Consider the following 17,879-nt stretch of genomic DNA (forward strand, 5'->3'; position numbering starts at 1 on the left):
CTTCATTCTCAACACTTTCTTTCCTAAACTCCAGATCCTGTTTCCCTGTGGAGTAAGGGCCATTTTTCCACCAGGTCTTTGAATTTTTAGTTGTTTTCACTGCAGAATTCTAAAGAATTCTCATTTCACTGCAGAATACTGCATGTATTTAAGGGGCTGAGTAACATTTATTGTCTAAGAAATAGTGATACTACAAATTTTGCATTTGTTTACTTTTTCATACCACGTTATGTTTTGAGATTCTGCTATTTGATCTTATGACTTCTTTTGAGGAATAACTTTAAGGCAAGTTACACACTCTTCTGTGCCAATTGCAGGCTGTTTGCTTTAATTCCTTGTGCATTTTAAAGTGTGAACTATCAGTTTCAAGTGCTGCTTCTCTCATAAACTGTAAAGGGTAATTGCATTGCTAAATAAGGTTCGCATTTTATCTCAGAAATGTCAGTTTCAATGAGTTTGCCAAGTGCATTATGATCTTTTACAAAAAGGACTCAAAAAGCCCAATTCACTGCTGGTATAAGACAAGCACCATCAAGTAAAATTGCATCAGCTTCTACCAGGAGAATTAAACCTCACTTTGGCATAACCTGTTGTAATCAACCTTGGTTTTGTAGGAAAGGCAGGTAGCAAATTTTGAGGTTACTGTTATTAATTGATTCATTCATTCAATAAGTTCAATTGTCATTGGAATTTTAAAGCATTAGGAACAGCAACAGAGTTATAATTATTTGTCACCTTTAACTGTTTTCTTCTTTTGCAAGAGATTGTCAATCTGCTTGCTCTATTGAGGCAATGTTTGTAGCTGTTCCTGTTTTGAAACTCATAGACACAGTAGTTATTTTTGTTAAAAATGACGTGTTCATAAAGCTCATTAAAAGAACTGGAGTTTAAAATTAGTAAACAAGGACTGAGTGAGACTGCTACTTCAATTTACCGCTTCAATGTTGCTTCCAATTTCTGTCTTTATATTGACAGAATCTGCAAATCAAAACGTGATAGAAATGACCATAGGTCTAGAGAGAATTGTCAGTAGATAGGTCAAGGCAGCCCAGATCTCTGAAGTACACCATGGGACAATGTACTGGTGCTGGTATCACCATTCATCATCTACATGCCCAAGAACTGCATTGGAGGTTTTTCTGCCCTAACAGAGGCAGGAGCAGGAACCACTCTTCTTCCTGTGAGTTCATACCAAAGTAGTGGTAAACTTCAGCCTCACTGGAGAGAGCTTTTCCAGGACCACCAGCATCTTACTTTCTCAGAAGCACCTAGCTATGGACGGTCACTAGCCATTACAGTCACTGGACATTACTAGCTAACTCTGAAGTAGCCTCTTGTCTCCTTCTGCAGGTATGGAGGCTGTTTCCCCTCTTACCTCCTCCTCTGTGCTTGATGCTTGGCTGGACTTTCCTCCAAACCAATTAGATATTTTGCCATGTAGTAATAGCACCTTGTGTACATTAAGCTGTATCCCAGATTTTATAAGAGAGTGCTTTTGCTCTTGTTTTTAGTGATCTGCTCCTGAGATAACTCCTACTCAACAAGCTGGTGTGAAAAATGCTTAAAAATTGCCTTTGCTGATGACACTGCACTCAGCCAGAGTTTAACCTTCAACCGCATCCTGTTAAAAAGTTTTCATTCTTTACGCTTTTGGATCTTCATTTTAGAGGTCCCTTTGTACCTTCATCCAACACTGTATTGTCACAGAAACATCTTTGAATGGCGCTGTGTTTGGTGGAGCAGCCCTGCAGCCCGTTTTTGCTTGAGCAGGCAGAGTTCCTCGTTCAGGAGTACTCCCAAAGGGCAGGGTTTGGCATAAGGTGGTAGATGCTGAGGTTCCTGGAATTAATCAGTGAAGAGAGAGAGAGACTTCTTCAGATTCAGTTAACAGAAGTGGTTTTATTTAGGTGCTCTAACTCCCCTTGCAGAAACTAAAGTATTCATTTCGGTGCCAAGATGTTATAGAATGACTACATTTACTTCATGCCCTGCTGAGAGAAGCTAGCAAGAGCTATTATCAAAGACTCCTTTTCTCCTCAGTCATTTAATAGTAGCAGCTTCTCTTTTATTCTGTGCTCTCAGAGAGCAGAATAGGAAGTGATAATCTCCTTGGAATACAGCAGACACCTGTTTGATAAGTGGTAATTGCATTATTCCTGGAGGATTATCACAGTAGTGCTTGTTTCTTTTGTAATGAGACTCCGCTATATAAGCAGAGCTTCACGAGAAGATATATGAAAATCCATTGCGACAGATTGAAAGAGTTTGGGACTCTGTAAACAGAGTTGCACTTTAAGTGTATGGTAAGTGGGCTCGCTGTGTAATAGCAGAAGAAAGCTATATAAAATTACAGCATCACTTGTGTTGTTTTATAAGTGAGTGAGAATGCTATTGGTAGAACTTCATTTGGGGGTTGTTCTGGTTATGTGCAGAGCCTGATATAATAGTCTCAAACACTTCCTTTCAAAAAGGTGGTATTTAAATAATGTTAAATTAGTCCACAGATAACTTTTTAAATGCTTAGAATGGAGCTAATCTGGTCCTCTGTTGGGAATTTTTTGTTCAAGTCCAATGTCGATTAAAATGTGGAACAAGAAAATATTAGTTGCTAAATCTATTTTAGACAGATAACTTCCTCTGCCAAACAAGAGAAGAGCTGTTTTCAATAGAAATCACTGGATTGAATTCCTTTTCTAAATGTAGTTACTGCCCAGTGGTCAAAACATAGACCTGAGACAGATTTGTAGCTCTGCAGACTTTACTTATGACATTTAGTAAAACACTTCACTTAAGCAACTCAAGCCTTCTCATTTCTAAAAAGAGGCCTGAGATTTAATGCTGAACTTTCATGAAAGTAAAAGAAAAGTAGCTCCATGGCCTCACCTGGATTTTCTGTAGAAACTGGCCCCTTATTTTTGTTAGATGGCCAAGAAAATCCAGTCTAAAATGTTGGGAATGTTTCATTTTTGGCTAGTCCTTAGAGGTCTCCAAATAGAAAGACCATTCATAAATGCTTAATTTTTTAGTTACTTATGTTCTTTATCTTTTGCTTGTCACACTTGAAGCTATTATACATCAACCAAGCACATTCAATATGTAGTTAGACTGAATGAATGAAATTAATGCATTTTTAGCATTAAAAATTGCCCCAGCCCAACAACTTACCATTTAAGAATACTAAAATATTGCTTATTGTTAATACCATTTATTATTTCTAGTTTTCAATCCTTTTCCTTTAATTGAGGAGGTTATATACTCAGTGCTTTTAATTCTACTGATGTAAAGAGCTGTAAAGCCTTTTCATATATTCCAGGTAAGGGAAACAGCAAATGAGAAACAATCACCCTTTTCAGAAGCTCATTTTTAGAAGTGGGTAACACCATGTTTTCAAAAGGCTAACATTGCAAAAATCCAATTCCTCAGAAAGTGATATCCAGGAAGAAGAGGTAGCATAAAAAGCCTATCAGTGTTTGAACCATTTGTTGGAAGCAGCGTTGCTAGCACCACTGCTTGAACTCTGCCAAGGAATTATATAGTGCTGGAAACATATCCAGGCACTCTTCTGTTTGCCATCCAAAGCATCGTACAATGCTGTGAAGTAAATGGCATCCCACCATAGACCAGAAACGTGCCAAGTGTTTGGCTGATACTCTTTGTGAATGCAAAGCAGTTCCCAGGATGTTATCTGTGAATATCTGTGGGCAATATGTGATCTGGATGAATCAAATTGGTAGTTGATTTATACTGTTGCTTATTATTTCACTTACAATTCTTTCCTACCTTAAAAATCTGTTTAATGGTTTTGCATCTCTCCTGAATAGCAAAAAATAGGCGATTTGTGATCAGACTTAGAACAAACAATATTATTATACCCTCTCCTATGGCGCTTATGTAGTTCCTTAAAGAAAATACCAGTAACCCAACAGACAATGTGTTTCAATGCAGAAGCCAGCAAATCAAACAGGACAATGTTAGTACCTTGATTACTTTTCAGCCCTGACACTGTGAAGAATTTTGAGAAAAAGAAATATAGGAAGACAAGTTAACTCTGTTTTAGTGTTTTTGTGGTTGTTATGAGTCTGAATTCATGTTAAGTGCAGCTGAATTCTTCACAGTCGCTGTTAGAGTGTCAAAAGTAAGAGTAAATGCTATCAAAATACCGTAACCAGGCTGCAGAGCACATGATGGTCCACAGAAGACCAATGGATGAGTGGTTGCTGGTGCTTTCCCACATTTTCAGCTACTAGAGGAATTCTCGTACTTTCTCTTATAGACCTTTTCTTTTGTTTACCTTGATCCTTCTCTCATTTGGCAACATGAAATGGATGAATGCTTTGACTCCTGGTATTTGTTGTCACCCAAAGGCAGACTCTTTCTTGCTTGGGAAATGTTGGGAATCCCAGTTTATCTATGAATAACACTCTATTAGTCACTGTAGATCTTGTTTTGGTGAGAGAATATTTTTGATTCCTGAGACACTCAGGAATGTACAGTGAGTAATGACCTGTTCTCGGGCATCTATGTTTTATAGATCAATTCACACAGGTGTACTTATTAATAAATTCACTTAGCCAATTTACATGCATAGGTTTTAACCACTGAGTAATTAGCGAAAGCATTGCCGAGTAACTGGAAATTTGGGAAATGTGTCATTATTTGCATATCAGTATAAAGCAATTACTAAATTAAAGAGTGCACGTTGTGACAAACATGAAGCTCCTTTACTGTTGCTTTGTCAGTGCACATTAACATCAACTTGATGTGAAAGCCTGGCTTTCTCTGCATGAACTAAAAATCCTAAGGCAGAAGTACACAATGAATCACCCAGAGTTTGGAGGCTAGCACGCTGAATTGCCTTGGGGTTCAGACCGAGGAAAGAAAAAACTGATGTAAAAGACCATTGAGAAAACGTATCAGTGGAAAGTAATTAACTCAAGATCCACAATTAGCCTCATGGTCTATACTTAACTGTGTTCCAGGTCTTTCAGCGTTTATTTAATTCTGTTACCCTGTGTTTCAAATAGCTGCAAATGGCTTGGCAGATTTTTCGTCCTTTTTAATATTTACAGTTTTTGTCTAAGAAGAAGAATGAGCTCTGTAAGTGATCATGGGTATTTATTTCAGTCCCTCAAGTGTACCTCTTTCTTCATAGAATCTGTCGTACAAGGAAATATTATTTTCCTTTTGTTTCCTTTTAATATATTTGTAGTTTGAAGCAACATTAAGTACTACAGTATCTGTCCTTCTGCTTTAATTCCTAGCGTGCCTAACTAGGCTTAATCAAATGAGAAGTAATCAAAACCAGGGATCATTTTCTCTTTCATTCAGCTAGCAAATGAGAGTGATAGCTTCACAGTAATATGGCTGGTGATTAACGGCAACCGTAGCAAAAATTGGCATGTGTGTTCAACCAGCATACCAGAGCTGGGTGTTCCCAGAGGACCGGGCACAACTTTTTCCCAAGCTTGTACGAAAACTCTCGGTACTGTTTTGTGAAGCTTGCTTTATTGTGGTTGTCGCTGTGGCCCCCAACGTCCCTCATCTGGTGTCTGTCTTGAAAGACACAAGTGGCCTGCTCACTGTGCTGTGGACTCTTCTCCGGCCTCCCTCCTCCCACCCCATCTGCTGTTCATCCACAAGTGGATGCCAGAGCATCTTCACGGTGCTGCTGCCTTCAGCACGTTGTGGAACAGATCTCCCATGGTTGTGCCTTTATACTGCAACAAAAGAATAAGATATGTACATTTAATACATATCTTTATGTATTATTATACCTTTTAGAATAAACTGCAGAAGAATTTTTGAGAATTAAGCAAAGCAGTCTCTTAATCTAAAGAATTGATCAATTTTTTTTTTAATTTATTAATATTTAAGACACTTTTTTCAGTTCAGATCATCTTAAACTTTTGGGTTCTCTGTTCTAAGGCTTTAGCATTCCTTTGTGATTTTAATCTTCATTATAGTTCAAAGATCTACCATGGGAACATCGCTGAAATCCCTGGAATGAATTTCCTACAACCTGTGTTGACAGGTTTAAATTACGTACTCTGACACTGTTCTTGTGGCTGGATTAGAAACTTTTTTCCAAGTTAAACCTGCGATAAGTAATTGTCACAGCGCGCTGGCACAATGCTAATTTGAAGTGACGTGTCCAAACTGGCCTCAGTAACATGAAGAAAACCAACAGGTGTGAGGGGTGGATCTTCCCATGGGCCCTGCTAAAAAAAAGCTGAACTTCTAACAGGGGAAAAAAAGTAGAAAAAGTGAAATGAACCTTGAATAAAGCTGTCAGCAGTAATTATCTCAACAACACTTTGTGAGGAGCTAAAATAAGCATTGCTGATTTATAACCTGAACACACTCCACCCTAGAGATTTTTTTTCATCCAGTTAGTGTTTAAAATGAAACGTTGAATACCTGTCAAGATTTTTTTTTTTTGTATTGAAGATGAATAATGAAAATGAAGTTATTTTCCAGAGGAAGTTAATTTCAAGGGCTGTCAAATTTTTTAAACTCTTCTGTTCATTTTAATATTTGTACAATACTTTAATAAAACAAACAAACCCAGAGCATACTTGACTGTTTTTCCCAGCTAATGCTATTTGATGTCAAAAGATGAAGTGGCTAATGTAGAATTACATCCACCATCCACTTTCTGTCGTTGTTCAAGGAGGGATAAGGGTTTGCGTGGTAGTAGATGAGCTTTAGTTGCTTGATTTATTTTTTAAATTACGTAGTGAACTTGAATAGCAATGCCATCTTGATCAGTATAGACTGAAGAGAGCCCTACAATTCTGTGTAGAAAGTATCTCTACATCTTGTAATTAATCTCAAAGTACAAAAAAGCCCTTGTTTCTGTAAATTTTTCTTAAAAATGCATTTGATAGACTTAAAAAAATTGTAATATACCTTCACTTTACAGTGGGCTACTTGCTTGTTTTTGGTGTGATAACAATTGTTTTACGTATACAGTGTATTTCAGTATGGATAGAAGCAATTTTACAGTCTGTTACTCAGAGTACTTGTTAGCCTTGAGAAACGAGCAAAGCAAACATAAACACTAATCCACAGAAAACCTTCAATCCCTTGAAGTTTTAAACATTACTTTTAAACATGAACATGTGTGAATTCTTAAATCATGTATCACTTTGACTTTGTGAGATTATACACTGAAAACAAGATTGATTATTTAATGTATAATTATACAGCAATAAGCAATGGGTTTGGAAGTGTTGAGCACTGATTTGTTCCCAAGGAATTTAGTGAGGGTTTGTCTGAGCACAACGGGCTGCCCACACATTGTTAATAATGCTTGGTTAAACACTGAGAACTAGCGCCATGGCAAGAACAACCTAATATGAAGGGTCTCTTGTGTCATAGCATCATTTTTTGTGAAATGAAGAGACTCTGAGTATCCTCAGAAATAGCATGAGTTGCTTGGGAGCCCGTCACCTCCTTCCTGCATGGATTGGTTTCTCTGTGTTTGGGGTGTCCAACCAGGAAGGAGCACGGAGCCACGTAATATTCGCTGGAGAATCACAAAAAACTGCCAAAGAGTTCCCACACTCTTATTTCCTGAGCTTCAGTATTTGTATTTGAGGGCTCTGATGGATGCATTTCATTGGTTTGTGTAATGAAGAACTTCCCACTCTTACATTTCAAGTGTGGAAGCAAAACTTTCTGTGCCATCATTCACTTGCTCTACCTCTCCTCCCTCCCTTTTACACTTTGATTTTTCTCATATGCTGCATTAATTGCTGTCTGCCTATCACCACACAAATGTTGTGCCTTGCTTTTTGTTCTGCTCACTTCTTTAATCTCATAAAAGATAAGTTACAAAAGAAAAATGGAAAATGGAAACGCTAATGAGCTGGGAGCAGCGGCCTCAGCTGTGGAGCAGCCTGACCAGTCTTGCTCCAGTGGTAAGCAACAAGCAGAACAGCATATTTTCTAGGTGTTTCAAATAGATTGTTTTATAATTTGTTCCTGTGTTTTTTCAGGGAGTAAAGTTAGACTGAACTAGTCTGCAGTTCTCTAGATCACCCTGAGATTCTGACTTAAAGACCTGAGGTCTGAGGCATAAGTCTGTGCCTTCATCTAACCCTGCTGAAAAAAGTGTTTCTCTCTGATTTCCCATTCTGCACAGTTCGTATGGTAATCTTTTTGAGCAGGGAACTTAATTTGTCTAGTGAGGAGAGATAGATGACATCTTGGTAGGCTGGGAGAAATTAACTTGTTTGAATTCTTCTGAGAACTGCCCATCAAGAAGAAGGGATTAGTAATGATGAATGTGCCTTGCAGACATCTAAACTGAAGTCTGTCTAGACTAAGAAGCGAGAGAATTTCTCGCTTACCATAATGTTACCTATCCTGAAAGGATAGAGAACGGACTGAACGTGGAGATACGGAAAGGCTCCTTTTCAGGAGTCATGCAATTCAGCCAAGCTGTAGCAAACTGATGAATTGTTTTGTCTTGTGTATTACCTCACTACTGTTGGTACACTATAAAAAAGGCTATAAAAGCCTTTGATCCGTAATATGCCTTATGTCCAACTCAGTTAGTAGTACCATATGCATATACAGTATAATAGAAAAACTAGGACAGAAATGTTACTTCTCAAACTTTTTGTTCCTTCTCAAACTCCATGTATTTGTCTTCATAAAAGACCGTTTTTTTTCCCCTGGCTTCAAGAAAATGCATACATACAGGCAGAGTTGTTGACATTTATCATACTCGGGGAATTAGCTTATAACAATAATAAATAATAAAAAAGTCAGATAACTGAATATTAAGTTTAATTTGTAAACTGAAAAGCTTGATACATCTCCTTCCTCACCCCTCTATCCTTACCCCTTCTCTTACCTGATGAGGGGAAAAAGGCATCATAGTAATTACTCCAACAAGAAAAAGAATCAAATTATATGGAAGTGAAATTTTCACAGTGGAGACACCTGCCAGTCACTGAGTATTTTGCGATGGGCACCTCTGTTTTACGTTATTTTGAATAACTGAGCATGGCGTGTTATGAAATGTACTCAGTCATGTTTGTTTCTTTATACATTAGCCATGTATCAGTGAGTAAACCAGTAAATGAAAAAGCTAAGCAACTCACATTCTGAGCACAGAGAAAGGGCTGTCACATGGAGTATTTGAACCAGGATTAGCTTTCAGTCTGTAGGCAACAGTGCGTTCATTTCTGATTAAGAATTTCTTGTGTGATATATCTGTATTATAAATCTCCACGCGTGTACTGCAGCCTGCTAAGCAGCCTCTAGAAAGAGCTCTTGTTCGGATTATGACCTCCTGATTCATAAATATTATTTTGGGATAACATTTCCATGTTTGTTAATATATTTGTTTCTAACATGAAACAGCTAGCTAGTATTGACAAGCTAATTATGGCCAAAGTACTAAATAGTGACCAAAAATGTCTGTTAGATTTCAGAATTGGTATATACTGTAATAATAATTAGCGAGGGTGGTTAGAAGGTTTTAGTTGTGGTAGAATTCCCCTTGTTAAAAGATCTGTGATTCAAAGACTATTCAAGCTTAGCATGAATTTCTGTTCTTAATTAATGAGATAACTTTTTACTCACAATGACTTTCAGAGCTTTTAATAAGCCTCTGAATGTTGCTCGCATACTGCTATTGTTTCCAAGGCAAAAGAAAGGGTTTTGAGTTTCAAGTGTTTGTATAATCTGTATCAAAATTTGACTTCACAGGGTGAGTAGTAATATTTTTGGCATATTCTTCTGGAGATAATCTTCTCTTACTTCTTAAGCAGTGCCCTGGTTGTACAATGATAACAGTGAAGGCATAAAACATTCTCAAACCAATACTGAGATAACAGAGAGCTACTGCAGTTAATGACTTGTGGAGGTTGTTTATCCAGCCAGAACTCCATATTACGATATGTGCTAACAGCAGATTTATCTTCAGCAGAGATACACTGGGATTGATCTTCTTTTTTTCTTCTTGGTCAACAAGGAGAAAGCAGGCATTGACAGTTTTCACCAGAATTACAATCAATACCCAGAACATTTAAGTATAATTCTGGAATTGATTGGATGTGGTGCTCTAAAGATACTGCATTAAAGACAGATGGATGGGAAAGGCACTGCACTGGGTGGAGCACCTGGTTGTCTTGGGCTAATTATGAGAGCTACAGCAAACAGAAATTAGAGATGCCAGTTTGAAAGATTTGGGATTAGGTAATCTGAGTGTTCCTTAACTGCTTTACATTATAAAAACCAAAAGGCTAAATTGTGCACTTTGTATGCCAAACCCACCCACCCCCACGTTTGAATATATGCGAGTTTTAATTCTACCTATTCGCATTATAAAGTCTGAAAGGGTGTGTTAGAAAGCCTGTACCTTCTTGGCAGTTGCACATGGAGTGACATCTTTGGGAAGATTTTTTTTTTGTGTCTTCTTCCATCCAGCTGTGCTAGTCAGTGCAGCTGGAAAGCTGGAACTGTAACTATTTTTCAGGATGCTGGAACCGGAGGGCGGGTTATTAAGACTTTACTTCCTTTTGCCTAATATACTACAAGCTGACCTTGAGTAGGGCTGGGAATTAGTCTGCTTTTTATGGGAGACTTATGAAGGAGAGTCAAGTATCAGAAAACATGCTTTTTTTTGTACCCCAGAATTTTGTTTGCTTACCTTATCTCTGACTATTAAAGGCAGAAAACAGGGATTGTTTTACTTTACCTCAGGAGGAAATCATGCTATGAGAATTCCCCCATTTAGTTTTCTATTAAAGTAGAGTATATACAGACAAACATAATTCTGGAAGTACAACTAATCGAATAATTTGACTGATTCATAGCAGTCAAGTAATACAGAAATTGCATTTCTTTTTATGGTCTTTTTACATTATATTAAAAATCCAGCAGGTATGTCCAATGCAAGGTTTTTGCTCTGTTTTAGGTTTGCCATTGTCAGATAAAGCCCGTTGCTTCACTTGCTGTGCACGACCAAGTGAAATCTGGTATCATTGATGGACTCCTCTCTTTTGCATGTGGATCAAGTGTTCTGTGAAATTTTTTTTGATGCTTTGTAAGTTTTATAGTTTGACCTTTGAATTTCTGTGAGCAAATGATCAAGAATCTCTAGTTTATGTCCAAAAAATTATATTGGAAAAGAAAATATTTTGCCTTGGAAAAAATACCACTCCAGTGAGCAGAAAGGATTCTTCATTTGGGTAGCTCAAAAAATAAAGATAGTTACCCTGTTACAGTGACTGAAATTGTTTTCGATTTTAAGTGGTCTTTTAAACAGTCAAAAGCTGTTTTTTAAAATTGACAACTACCAAGTGATACAGCTGAAGGGCTACATTTAATAACCTGCCCTGGTTAACAGAACAGTGATAAGTACCTGTACGTTTAGATAGACGTGTTAATGAACATTAAAGCAAACCAAACAAGCAGAACTCTCACACACTCCAAAACCTCAAAACTCTCACTACTCTTGTAGAGATCAAGTACTTAACAAACAGCACAAAATAAATCAATATTCCTACTTGCCTTAAACATTATCACTTATGCTTGTTTGTTTTCAATGGTTCTTGTTAAAAGAGCTACATCCTTTTAGAGAAAATGAATCCCTTGATGATAAGTATCCTATGAGCAGCACAACCTCTCAAGTCATGCCAAAGCAGGTCCATTACATATCTGTGGCGCTCATCTTCTGCAAGGTGACATGTTTTGCAGACTTGTCTTGCCTACTGCACCTGTGAAACTCTGGAGTTCCTGGGGAAGTTTCCTGCCGTTGATGGCTGTGGTAGGGAGTGTGATTTGCTCCAGAGCTAGCTGATACAGTAAAGATCATTGACTCTCTTGGCAGCAATTTGGTGGGTCATTCTCCATCTCATCCTTCTGGAAAGGCCGTACTTTGCAGTGATAAGCACTGAGAGGATAATAGCAGGCCTAATGGAGAAGTCTGTAAATGCTGTGCTTCAAGAACCTGCCTGTCTTCCTACCATAATTTATTTTCTAAAGTTTGTTTTGATTCAAATACATGCAGTTTAATGACGAGAAGAGTTGTTCTCGGTGTTTTATGCGGATTACTGGATTGCTAGGGAGTCCTGTGTCTGTACTTACATGGAGCAAAGAGTGAGCATTTCCAAAATGCCTCTGATAGTTGAGGATGTGGAAGAAGCTCCAGTTATTTAACAGATTATTGCTTTAAAATGGCCATTTTGGATGTCCAACTATATTCTGTAAGGTATTAGAAAGCTTTTAGAGGTTGCCTTCATACTTTCCTCATTAGATATGTTTGCCATTAGAAGCTTCTTTGAAGCACTGGTTATCTCCATCAGCGTGTGGCTGAGTATGAGGAAGACCAGTTTGTCATATCCAGTTACTACTTTCCTGATGCAGTACACTGAGCTTATAATTTTTGTATTGGTGTTTCTCAGCAGAGTTAGTTCTGCAGCTGCAGTTCTCTGCTAGTATTGTTGCTTCATGTTCATACTACTGTTTATCTTTGTCAGTGTCTTGATTAAATATCTCTGGACTTGTCCAAGAGACTGAGTTTGCTCTTTCCTTTGTAATATTGAAGTCTGCAAGAGTGGGAATTAAGTTGCACCAGCAAAGTCGTTCTAGAAGATTGCAAGCTTGTAAAATTAACAAGGCCAGGTTCCAGGTCCTGCACTTGGGTCACAGCAACCCCATGCAGTGCTACAGGCTTGGTGAAGAGTGGCTGGAAAGCTGCCTGGTGGGAAAGGACCAGGGAGTGTTGGTCGACAGCGGGCTGAATATGATCCAGCAGTGTGCCCAGGTGGCCAAGACGCATCCTGGCCTGTATCAGGAATAGAGTGGTGAGCAGGCCTAGGGCAGTGATTGTCTCCCTGTACTTGGCACTGGCGGGGCCCCACCTCGAGTACTGTGTTCAGTTTTGGGCCTCTCACTACAGGAAAGACACGGAGATGTTGGAGCATGTCCAGAGATGGGCAACAAAGCTGGTGAGGGGTCTGGAGAGCCAGTCTTACGAGGAACGACTGAGAGAACTGGGGTGGTTTAGTGTGGAGAAAAGGAGGCTGAGGGGAAACCTTATCGCTCTCTACAACTACCTGAAAGGAGGTTGTAGCGAGGGGATGTCTGACTCTCCTCCCAAGTAACAAGTGGTAGGACAAGAGGAAATGGCATCAAGTTGTGCCAGAGGAGGTTTAGGATGGATATTAGGAAAAATTTCTTCACCAAAAGGATTGTCAAGCATTGGAACAGGCTGCCCAGGGAAATGGTTGAGTCGCCATCCCTGGAGGTATTCAAAAGACAGGTAGGCATGGTGCTTAAGTGGATGGTTTAGTGGTGGTTTTGGCAGTGTTAGGTTGATGATTGGATTTTATGATCTTAAAGGTCCCTTCCAACCTAGATGATTCTATGATTATGGTTTCATAATTTTTCCTATATTCTGAGCATGTGATGGCAGCACTCTGGAATTGCATGCTGTTAGTGATGTCTTTTCCTGCTGCAGACACATTTATATCATGAAATACTCGCAAAAAATAACCTTTTTAGATTGTTCTAAAGAGTATTTCTATAAGCCTCTACATAAAAATGATATTTTCTAACAGGAAGAATAATCTATTGTTTAAAGCACCTGGTCTCACTCTAGGTTTGGCAGATATTTCTAGGTTGATCTGGAAAGTTCTTGGCAAAGAATCCTGCACGTTCAAATCAGAAAAGATGTTGCTTTACTTTATCCCCCAATTATTAGTGCTGGCAATTGAAATACAAATCATCTGACACTGAACGTTTACAAATAAATTCAGTGTCTTAGTGTTGGAAAGCACAAATGAGCATTAGGCTCATTTCTTTTCTCTCTAAATTGTAAAGTTTGGTAGCAGTCTTCCTTCTAGTAGCTAAAATATTATTTCAAGTATCCTTTGTGCACTTTTAGTCCAGATTGTACCATTACCTTTTTGCATGCCAGTAGCAATCTGTTTATTTTAATATCTGTGCTCTCTTCTAAAAGGAATCTCCTACTGCCACTCTCCCTGGAATGTTTTGAGGCTTCAGTTTTATTGTCCTTCTCCTTAAAAAGCTATAGGAAGCCAAAGGGAAGACTTTTTAATCGTCTAACAAGCGTGACCAATCTATACACAGTGATGGACAAGAGATCCGGCTTTTCAGTAATTGCCTTGAGTAGCTTTTTGCAAGTCATTTTGCCTATTTCTGATTCTGTTTCACTTAACACCTCATGTACCTTTCAACTGTGAGACCTTCTGAGTAAGGACTTGCACGTATATGGATATACTGCTTAGAAAAAATGGAACAACCTTATTTAGTTTTGCTTTAGTGTATTATTTATTTGAGAATCTGTCTAGCTCATTATTGGTGCCGAGTCCTGCATATGCATCTTTCAATATCTCTTCTTGTGCACGTGAAAGCCATCCAATTCACACTGTTGTACTCAAATAATGGCGATTTCCATGCAGAAAAATAAATTCTTCTGAAAAGTTAGTGACTTTTGTGTGTTTGCCCAGTCAGAAGGGTTCATAAATTGAGAAATATGGGTAATTGGGTACTCGGGCTACAAACCAGCATGTTCAGGTTTGGAGCTGGTAGAAAGATTATTTCCATTGCCATGGGAAGGTGGCTGCAACACAGCAATTCGTATATCTAATGTACTGCAGCCCTGTTTGGGAGTAGGCAGACGCAGTATTTAGAAAGAAAAAAAAAACTCTCCGAGAGCAGCCTAGTGTCTAAACGGTTCTTGCCACTGAGGCACTTGAGCGGGTGCTCCCATCAGGAAATTGGCCTGCGTTCAAAATATTTGTAAAAGTTGAGGTTTGCTATCCGTGGCACCGGACTGAGCTGCCTGGAAAGTAATCTTTTGCTTAGTGTTGATGTTTTCATGATTTCCAAAAATAAAGATTAAACTTTCTGGTGCAGGAGTCTCTCTTGAGAGAGGACTCTCTCCTTTATCTTAGAATGAAGATAACTTAATTCTAGAGAAATGTTCGTCCTGCTAGATTGTTTTGAAATGAAAGGTGGAGCTTCTCTTTGTCCTAGCCTTTACTTTTCAAAAAAATTCTCAAAAAAAGCCAAAGGGGAGGGCGATTTCTCACATAAATGTTCACAAAAAACAACATTCCAGCAACTGTCTGGGGAGTAGGATGAAATGTGCTCTGATGTCGAACCCCTTCTGCTGCTAGCTCATTTTTGAGAGACGCTTTGACACTATAATATAGGGTTGCAAATTGGAATTGCAACACCCTGCTATTGGGCCAAGTGATGAAGCGGCACAATAACTGCTTGCTTGATCTTACCACTCTGTCTTTAATGTGTATTTAAAAGATATCGGGAGCCTTTCCAGGCATCTGTCAGGGTATTTGATGCTGTTAGATAGGGAACTTCAGTCTGTGTGCGGTTACTGTGCCTGTGTGTATGTTTTACCAGTATTTTATATAGCGTGGTAACTACAGGGCAAAGTTTCAGGTTTTATAACAGTTGAGGTTTGATTATTATTAAAAGCTTATAAAAATACTCATTAAACTGGTGGATTATTACAGAGAATACAGTTCTTATGCTCTTGTCACAGGAGTTTCATAGGTAATTGGTCTTGACCTGTATGTCGTCTTTAATATGTCATTTGCTCCAGAGTATTATTGCTCACTTCCTTTAAGACGATAGCTAAGCTTTTCATGCAGCTAAACTTCTGTTTAACCTTGCGATGAGAATGTGACAGTAGGCTAGTTCAGACAGGTTAACATTCATTTGGTAACCAGCCTGCTTAATCAGCCTGCTTCAACCTGCAGCAGATGAAATCTTTGTGAGTTCTAGCAGACAAGTGATAAAGTCATTCTGAATTATGTATAAAAATAAATGGAGTATTTTACTGCTTATGGCAGTAAATGAAATTTACGGCTTATGATTTATTCTTGGGTTTTTGTTAAGGATGATTGAAATTTATTTTAGCTTAATATTTCTACAATCTAATTAGGAGGATGCTGTATTTCTGAAATATATAATGTAAGTCTGTCATTCTGTGCCGCATAAAAACAGCGATCATTTTTATAGGATCTAGAAAATCTTTTTCTGTCCTCTGTGTGTCTTCTGAAGGAACTATTAGAAACAATATTTTTAACATATAGCCAGAACTATCTTTCTCCACATCGCTAAGAATTGTACACCATCAAATATTTTGACACGTCCAGGTTCTGCAAGAATCAGATCTGTTACCAAAAGGAATTGTCTCTCTTCATCTAAGAGCTATTGACATTGTAAATTTAGCCTACGTGTTATCAGGATAGGGCTTGGTGCTTCTGAAAATTCTACTTGTGGTCATCAACCTCACTTGACCAGAACTGCTGCGCTTTCCAGAACAGGACAGAAGGCCAGGTGTACGCTTACACTGTATAAAGAAATTTGTAAAGAAATGTCCTGATCATAGAAGAGTGGACAATTCGCATTTTTAGTTGTATTGATTAGTACATTTTTAAAAGCAACGTAGGATCAAGTATTCAGATATTATTGTTGTGTGTTTGCAGGCATCTAGTGATTCTTTTTCTTTCAAATGAGGCTAGCTTTTTTCCATTTGTTGTCTCATTAATTTTGAAAAGTTGAGGTTTAGGCATATGGCAACAGGCAAAAGTGCTGTTTCTGTTAACACTGGTAAATGAACATCTATCCTATCTAAACTGACTGCAGTCTCACCAGCATTGCTGGGTTTGTGTGTGTCCTTGTCCATATGAGAAACGTGGCATGTGCCTTTGACATTAATAATGACCAAGATGGAGATTAAATGTATTTTTTTAAGTAGCCACTGTGATTGAGTCTTTTACGTCTGGCGATAAACTGTTCTTTCAAGATAATTCTTCTTTCTTCAAGATGTCTTAAGTGTTTTTAATTGGTTGTATCAGTACCTATCATCTTCACTTTAACATTTGCTTATTGATTAGGAAGGAAAAAATTACATTTACTTCATAAAGGCATACCACTGTAAAAGTTATCACGTACATATAATGGTTTAAAATTCAGTACTGATTCAGGAGAAAATAACAATTCAAGACAGTCTTGAGTTTCCAATTCCAGTTAGTATGTTTTGATACTCTGTGTATACATACCTGTACAACTCAGTTGTTTTTTCTTTGGATACTTTTACGTAAGCAATCATTTTAGTTTTCCAGACTTCTTTCTTTATGTTTGTATAATTAATTTGGTCTTCTGCAGTGTGGTCTTCAGCTTGAATCTCGAAGCACCCTTAAGAAAAAGACAACCCTCACTTGAGACTGTGGCTTTAATAAACGATCATTGCTTTGTTTGTAGATGACTCTAGCTGTTTCGGGACTGACTTTTCCTTGCCATCGACTTACAGTTGGAAGAAGATCTTCACCTGTACAAACGAGGGAACAGTCAGAAGAGGTAAGAATATCACCTGTATTTTACCAGTATACTCTAGGAAGAAGCAGGGAAAGCTCATTTTGCCATGGTCACCACCCATTCTATTGTCAAATACATCAGTAAAATTCCATCTTAAAGAATCAGTTTACAGTTCCTGTAACACATTATTGTGACAAAGTAAGGAACTGGGTAAACGAGTCATTGAAGAAGAAGAGGAAAGACAAAGTAAGCAAGCCACAAGGTACTAAGCACTGAAAAATACTCCAAATTAAATAGAAGGCTCAAACATATACTTTTAGTATTAGCAGAAAAAGATGTTTGCAGACTGTATAAATTCATGCTTTGTCGTTTCTAACTTTTCATGGTTTGGCTTAAAATGTCCAATGCCTTTGCCCTTCCTCAAAATTAATTTAATATAAGCAGTTTCCCATTTTCCACACACCTTTCTTAACATTTTGAGAACTGTAGCACATAAGGTTTATCTTGTTGCGCAAAAAGGATGTGTTTCAATCTGTTCAGCTCATTTG

At 38.1% G+C, this 17,879-nt stretch overlaps 1 protein-coding gene across 1 annotated transcript in view; it reads left to right on the plus strand.

The window, feature by feature from the left end:
* The window catches only part of FAF1 (Fas (TNFRSF6) associated factor 1), a 171,905-nt gene that overhangs the window by 96,304 nt on the left and 57,722 nt on the right, over nt 1–17,879 (plus strand). Inside the window, exon 9 of the mRNA XM_009884628.1 lies at nt 17,278–17,373. Coding sequence (XP_009882930.1) covers nt 17,278–17,373 — 96 coding nt within the window. The remainder of the gene's footprint in view (nt 1–17,277; nt 17,374–17,879) is intronic.

This window comes from Charadrius vociferus, unplaced genomic scaffold, assembly GCF_000708025.1.
Source record: "Charadrius vociferus isolate BGI_N301 unplaced genomic scaffold, ASM70802v2 scaffold163, whole genome shotgun sequence".
Classification (NCBI taxonomy): domain Eukaryota; kingdom Metazoa; phylum Chordata; class Aves; order Charadriiformes; family Charadriidae; genus Charadrius; species Charadrius vociferus.